Below are 8,235 nucleotides of genomic sequence, written 5' to 3'. Positions count from 1 at the left end.
CCTCTATCCCTAACTCCACCAATCTCCCTCGCTGCCTCCCTCTTACAAAGCTGATGTGCCAGCATCTGACTCGCCTTTGCCCCATACTCAGTTGAGAAAAGTTTTTAACAAAACTTCAGTCAATGAAAAAGTGTTAGGGACCATTAATTTAGATTTACGTAAGCAAAGGAGGAATCATGAATCAAGGTGGCTTTTATTTTCCAAGGTTAGAAGCCATTCCTGAAACTATCCAATTCATTCTCTTCACCATTTTACAGTATGTAGTAGTCAGATTTTTAGTTGCAGTTTTCAAGAGGTAATCTACCAGCCATGTTCAGTGAAATTCAGCATAAATAATGATAGTTCATCGAGCTCTGATTTGAACTAAAGGAAATAGTTCCACCAATTTTTATACTGCCCCCCCCCCCCCCCCCTTCCACACACACATGGTTTGGCATAAAAATCAGAAAATCTTTTTAAACCCAGCGGCAAAAGTTTTATTCAAGGAGATGGTATCACAACTTAATTTTCATTAGTAAGGAATTGTAGGTGAATTGATTTATGCAAACATACAAATTACAATGGTTCTGATCAAGACTATTCCCTGGTTGTTAATTTCCTTTTCCATTGTTGATACATTTATTGGCAGAATGCAAGGTAAAGCCACCACAGTTCCAGATGACCATAAACTGCTTTCCCCTTTGAGGGAGAGAGTTGACTGTTGGTGATTTAACCTGAGGATCACCATACCTCAGGCGTGGGGCAAGATTGAGAAGGCAGGGCCTTCATGAATAACCTCAGCTGGTACAGGAATTGAACCAGGGCTACTGGCCATACTCTGCATCACGAACCAGCTGTCAAACCAACAGTTACAAATCAGTTGGCCTCTGTTCAATAGAATTAAATTTCAGTAATACAATATGAAATAGTTTTCCAATGTCAAGAACTGTTTATTTTTTTCTCCAGACAGGATGATTCTTGCATTTTTTAAAACAAGTTCATTAACATTACAAAAGTTACATAGCAGAGCAAAAAAATTAAATATTGAAAGCAATATATGACCATTTATTTACATTGAGTATTATCTACTCCAAGCTATTGGCACAAAAATTAACCCACATTCAACAAAATTATAATTTCAAAAATGAATTTAAATTATAGGCACTATTTTTTTATTATATAAAATTAAGAATTCCACACTTCTCAAGTGAAAGCAAGTTTATTTTGCCCACAGGATTTTAGCTCAATGTTGTTTGCATGTCAAATTTGTGATTAATTCATCTGAACTAAACCACTGTGGGTGGATTAACATGCCTTTTAATTTACTGATCAATTCATTCTTAAGGTTACCATAAGGTTTTATTTTCATCCTGTGTCACGTGATACTGCAGTGTGCCAGTGTATACTTGTGTATCTATAATATATTAAAACAAAGTATTCCATCAAGAATAAAAGAATGTCACTATTGTGTACTGCCAATGTTCAAAGTAATTTTCTGAAAGAAGTTCCACAACTTGGAATGGGTTTATGGTTACATCACTGCGCTCCCACAAGGTGTTGTTTAGAAGGTTTTTTTAGCCATCATTCCGCATCAAGTTTTCAAACATATCGCTCCTGTGGAAAGGACTAATCCAAACATTCTACTTTTGAAAAGACTGTTTACCTCAACACAAATTCAGAAATAATGTAATTTGTAATGAAACCAAATGTTTAATTACACTGCCCATTCTCTGGACTGGTTTTAGATAGTAAAGGGCAATTTGGAAAATACTTAATAAATATAATTCCCTCATTTAGGAATTTACACATACAGGGCAATCAAGTTGTACAGGTACATATTTAAAAATAAATTCACTGTAAACCGTTATATATGGAGGTTTACATTTGAACAAGTTCTTTCCCCATTACATACGATTATGTTCTCATGAATCGAGATTTTCAGATCTATCCAATTTGTAGAATTAAGTTGACGTGACACTTTACTTCAGTTGGCCATTTAGATTGGCAAACAGACACAAATAAAAATCACATTCAGCTCACCCACTATGTTCACATGGTATCACATGCTTACTCCATACAATAACTGTAAACCTAAGCATCTGTAACCCACGCCCATCTCTCTTTGTCCACTCTGTCACCCTATTCATCCATCATCTCACACCCATCTCATTCATTCACTGTCTACTCACTCAACTTTCATGTTTATCCCACTCATTGGCTGACCACCTCTCCTGGCACACTTATCCCATCATTCATTATTGGCTTCAGCACATGAAGGTTAAGGGAATTTTGGAAAGGCGTTCTTATAAATTTGCAAATGAATACTCCCTGTAAATAAATCCCAAAATACTCTTCTTAAAACAATTAGCCTCAGATGATTACTGTGACTGTCAATTAAAGCTATTTTATGGCATCACTGTAAAATAATAAAGTTAAAACATACTACTGTCTGTAGTATGAAAATATATTTAAATGTAAACTCAATCTTTCATCAGAATATACATGTCTTTAAACACTGTAATTACTGAATATAGTACCTACCAGGCTGCAGTATTTATTGAACAGCTCAAAGCAACTGTGTTTGTATAACAGGATGAGTGCATAGATAGAACTATGTTGCATTGTTTTTTTTAAGCACTGTGGTGTGATCAGATTACAACTTGAATGGACCGAGTTTTCACTGCCCATCTTTTAAGGAAACATAAGTTACCAAAACAGCGCTGCATGCTGAAAACCTGGTTGCACATTAAAGCTACTCTTTCCTGAGCCAGTGCTATACAATTTGACAAAAACAATTGTGTAAAACACACTTGACACTAAGCCCTTTGGCAATTAAACAGAAATTGTCAACTGCAACCCCCCCCTCCCCCCCCACCCACCCACGAACGATACTGAAGGTTCCCCAACCAATATTTTTTCTTGATGTGGGCAAAAGTTAAACAAAGTGTCTCACTTACAATATACACTCAACTTTCAACTTAAGCCATTTATCCACATGTATTTTACCTGCACAAAGCACCATTCAGGTTACGACTTGTCTTTTCTTACTAAATTTTCAGTCAGTTATAAAGTACAACAGGTCACAACTCCAGTGATCACCAGCAGAGTGCCAGAAATTACATCAACTTCAATTTTTACAATTAAAACTTATTGGTGTAATTTTAACTTTAAGTGAACAAAACATTTCAGTGTGATATTACCATTAGGGCGTTAACATAAATTACTACAAATTAAAATAACATTCTCCACCCACCCCACCAAAGTTTCACAAATAAAGTTAGAAAAATGTGTAATTTGTCTTATATGTCACTCAAGGTATTCAGAACTATGGGATGCTTTTATATCCTGAAATAAGTCGGATTACGAGTGGGCTGGATTGTTGTGACACTATCTGCCCATCACGGTAATGGAATTGTGCCTTGCTTTACTTCCAATACATCACATTTGTAACTGGTACAATATCTGATTTGTACAAAACAGGATTTCACAAGTAGTCTTTTACTGACTATTCTAAAGTCTCAACAGTATTAGTTATCCATTTCCCCCTACCAATGGTTGTTGTAAGCTTTCTCTTTGGCATTTTTGGGATTATGTCCAGACCTCTGCTTTTTTTTGAATGACGACAAATTGCTCATAAGCATCAAAACAATGGACAGTCATGGAAAAACTGATTGTATATGTATGAAAAAGTCTGATGTTTAATGTCAATAAAGTGCTACTCCATGATCTCCACCAATTTGTGCTGATTTATGGCAGAGAACTGGATTTCTCAAATCCTATTAAATCTCTCTGAACAGTTTTTAAGTCAAAAGTCCTTTTGTTTCAGGAATAGTAGCGGAGCAAGCTTCAGACTCGTGTAATCAGTTCAATAGCAACCATCTTTCCAGCTTTCATCTCGAATGTTGCCATAAGTCTTCGGAGTTGCCAATGACCTAGAAGTAGAGTTATAGGAAGAGAAATTAATATACTTGACAGTACACTACTGTGCTTTGATTGTAATTGAAGTTGCACATCTTTACATCATTGAATTTTGTTACATAATTTACATAATGGACAATGGTAAACAGAAAGCTGATACTGTACATTTAAATCAACTGTATATTTTGATCAAACATGTGTAAAGTGGTTAGGGTGCACAACTCAACCCCTTCAATGAACAGTCACATTGACGAGAAGAGTTCTAGAATTTTCAAAGGCATTTTGAAAGTGGGGGTGGTGACCTTGCGGGTGGGTCGCGGGCGGGTGTCGGGAGGGTCGTGGAGCCGTCCATTATGGCGTTTCCGTGATCTCGTGAATTCACGCGCAAGAACTGCAGCAGCCGGCTTTTAACACTGCCGACGGAGAGTGACTTAAAAAATGGCGGCCGCGACCAGCTAAATAAACACGGGCGCACTGCGCATGCGTGCCCCCTCATCAGTACGCATGCGGTCAGAGAGAGTTGGACCTGAAATTGGGGTCAAAGTGCGATTGCGGCATGTTGGCGGCAGACTGCGTGGTGGTCACCGATGATGAACAAGGCTATGACCTCGATCTGTTTTGCATCCCTAAACATTACTCAAATAATCTGGAGAGAGTACATATTCCTCATGGTTTAATCATGTACAGAACTGAACGTTTGGCACGGGACATGATGAAAGCCATGGAAAATCATCACATCGTCGCCCTCTGTGTACAGAAGGGTGGGCATACGTTTTTGCTGACCTTTTAGACTATATTAAAGCATTGAGTCAAAACAGTGACCAGTCAATCCCAATGAGGGTGGACTTCATCCGCTTGAAGAGTTACTGTAATGATCAGTCAATGGGGAGCTACTCAGAGTTTACGAACTGAGGTACGAAATCCATGCTTTCCTCCTTGAGAAGTTGTCCTCTCTGGCTGATTTGTTTTTCCTGATAAAACTTGGACGCAAACTAGGTCTTACCTGCCAAAATTACTACATGTTCCCCACACTGCTATGACACAGCGAAGAAGACAGCATTAATAAGGAAACTGTAAAAGAACTGGGAAGCCTGACTCCAAATGAAGGTGACTGAACTTCGGTGTCTCAGCTTTGGTTGCACATTAAAAACACTGCAAAAGTCAATGAAACTGTCAGCATTCCGGAGTAGTGTCTCTGAGGAGTATCTGTGCTGAGTAAAACAAGCATTTTGTTGCTTTTGTCCTTCACAACGCCCTACATGTGCAAGGTTTGATTTTCTGTCCTCACAAAGATGAAGACGACACAAAGGAACTGGCTGAATCCTGCACCTAATATGTGCATAGCCCTCTCCTCCCGTGAACCTGATTGGAGTGAGATCATGCGGACCAAGCAGACTCACCTCTCGCATTAAAGGTAAGACAAAATAGTGGGTCGCGAATGTCGGCCGGCAAGCGGCGTGGGCCGCAAAGGTCGAGCGGCGTGGGCTGTGAACATCGAGCGCCATGGATCGCAAAGGTCGGCCGGCATGGGTCCCGAAGCTTGGCAGGTTGTAAAAATGGGTCCCCGGAAAAAAAGTTTGAAAAACACTGCTCTAGCCAGTGTGAAACAGGGATGTCTAAAATCTGTCCTCGTTAGCCATATATTAAATGTAAATCCATGCTTCCATCAATTCATATATAGTTCAAGTTTCTCATACAAAGATATTAATCTTGGACATAGCCCTAGCTGAGAACGATATATTAAAGATATATATATAATAAATCTAAATATATATATATATATTATATATATATATCTGAGATCTGCTGCAAACATTACCGAATATTAAAATGTTAATGTACAAATTCTTATTGAATGGCAAATTTGTATTACATTTAGAAACTGATACACGACATTGTGAAATTTAGTAGTATTCAATTAGACTACATTATTAACCATGATGTGGAGATGCCGGCGTTGGACTGGGGTGAGCACAGTACGAAGTCTTACAACACCAGGTTAAAGTCCAACAGGTTTGTTTCGATGTCACTAGCTTTCGGAGCGCTGCTCCTTCCTCAGGTGAATGAAGAGGTCTGATCCAGAAACACATATATAGACAAATTCAAAGATGCCAAACAATGCTAGGAATGCGAGCATTAGGAGGTGATTAAATCTTTACAGATCCAGAGATGGGGTAACCCCAGGTTAAAGAGGTGTGAATTGTCTCAAGCCAGGACAGTTGGTAGGATTTCGCAGGCCAGATGGTGAGGGATGAATGTAATGTGACATGAATCCCAGGTCCCGGTTGAGGCCGCACTCATGTGTGCGGAACTTGGCTACAAGTTTCTGCTTGGCGATTCTGCGTTGTCGCGGGTCCTGAAGGCCGCCTTGGAGAACGCTTACCCGGAGATCAGAGGCTGAATGCCCTTGACTGCTGAAGTGTTTCCCGACTGGAAGGGAACAGTCCTGCCTGGTGATTGTTGCGCGATGTCCGTTCATTCGTTGTCGCAGCGTCTGCATGGTCTCGCCAATGTACCACGCTTCGGGACATCCTTTCCTGCAGCGTATGAGGTAGACAACGTTGGCCGAGTCGCACGAGTATGTACCGCATACCTGGTGGGTGGTGTTCTCACGTGTAATAGTGGTATCCATGTCAATGATCTGGCACGTCTTGCAGAGATTGCCATGGCAGGGTTGTGTGGTGTCTGTTCTGAAGACTGGGTAGTTTGCTGCAAACAATGGTTCGTTTGAGGTTGCGCGGTTGTTTGAAGACAAGTAGTGGGGGTGTGGGGATGACCTTGGCAAGATGTTCATCGTCATCAATGACGTGTTGAAGGCTGTGAAGAAGATGACGTAGTTTCTCCGCTCCGGGGAAATACTGGACGACGAAGGGTATTCTGTCGGTTGTGTCCCATGTTTGTCTTCTGAGGAGGTCGGTCCGGTTTTTGAGGTTGTCCCGGTGTCACAGTAGAAAACAATACAGGGAAATCTATTGTCAACTTGTCAGACTACACCCTTCAAACAGATGAAATCGGAAGTCCTCAGCAGAGGGCTTAATTTCTGCACCACCATCAAAATGGACCCCATCAGTCTCGCGGCAGACACGGAGGAATTCATCAGGCGAATGAGGCTCCGGGAATTCTTCCACAGACCCCAAGAGGCCAACAGCGAACCCAAGCACACTACCAATGAACTGGAACAGCAGACCGAGAGATCTGCGGTGCGGCAACCGAAGAGGAAAGAGTCGAATTGGACCCCTCCGGAAGGCCGCTGCCTTAGACTCGACATGAATGCTCAAGCCGTCAGGAGTCGCGTCAATGCCAGATTCATCAGTCGCATTCACAAGACAGCCCCGAACGTCACCCAAGCACAACGCAATGCCATCCGCGCTCTCAAGACCAACCGCAGCATCGTCATCAAACCAGCAGAGAAAGCTGTCGTACTGAACAGAACGGACTACTGCAAAGTATACCGACAACTGAACAACCAAGAACACTACAGACAGTTACCCGCAGATCCGACCAAGGAACACATCCGCCAACTTAACAGACTGATCAAGACCTTGGACCCAGATCTTCCGAGCACCCTACGTGCTCTCATCCCACGTACTCCCCGCATTGGAGATCTCTACTGCCTCCCGAAAATACATAAGGCCAACACACCAGGCCGCCCTATCGTTTCAGGCAATGGGACCCTGTGTGAGAACCTCTCTGGCTACATCGAGATCATCTTGAAACCCATCGTACAAGGTACACCCAGCTTCTGTCGCGACACGACGGACTTCCTACAGAAACTCAGCACCCATGGACCAGTTGAACCAGGAACATTCCTCGTCACAATGGGCGTCTCGGCACTCTACACCAGCATCCCCCATGACGACGGCATTGCTGCAACAGCCTCAGTACTCAACACCGACAACTGCCAATCTCCAGATGCAATTCTGCAACTCATCCACTTCATTCTGGATCACAACGTCTTCACCTTCGACAACAAGTTCTTCATCCAGACGCACGGAACAGCCATGGGGACCAAATTCGCACCCCAATACGCCAACATCTTTATGCACAAGTTTGAACAGGACCTACTCACCGCACAGGACCTTCAACCGACGTTATACACCAGATACATCGATGACATTTTTTTCCTTTGGACCCACGGCGAAGAATCACTGAAACGACTACACGATGACATTAATAAGTTCCATCCAACCATCAGACTCACCATGGACTACTCTCCAAAATCAGTTGCATTCTTGGACACACTCGTCGCCATCAAGGACGGTCACCTCAGCACTTCGCTTTACCGCAAACCCACGGATAACCTCATGATGCTCCACTTCTCCAGCTTCCACCCTAAAC

General features: G+C 41.9%; 1 protein-coding gene across 2 annotated transcripts in view; it reads right to left on the bottom strand.

Annotated features, from left to right (window-relative positions):
- Positions 1-905: 905 nt before the first annotated feature.
- slain2 (SLAIN motif family, member 2) overlaps positions 906-8,235 on the bottom strand; it is an 87,007-nt gene continuing 79,677 nt past the window's right edge. For both annotated transcript variants that reach the window (XM_072496726.1, XM_072496727.1), the window contains one exon: positions 906-3,911. In XM_072496726.1, coding sequence (XP_072352827.1) covers positions 3,845-3,911 — 67 coding nt within the window. In that variant the 3' untranslated portion in view covers positions 906-3,844. The remainder of the gene's footprint in view (positions 3,912-8,235) is intronic.

The sequence above is a fragment of the Scyliorhinus torazame genome, chromosome 3, assembly GCF_047496885.1.
Source record: "Scyliorhinus torazame isolate Kashiwa2021f chromosome 3, sScyTor2.1, whole genome shotgun sequence".
Taxonomy (NCBI): Eukaryota; Metazoa; Chordata; class Chondrichthyes; order Carcharhiniformes; family Scyliorhinidae; genus Scyliorhinus; species Scyliorhinus torazame.
This window is presented reverse-complemented; position numbering and strand designations above follow the sequence as displayed.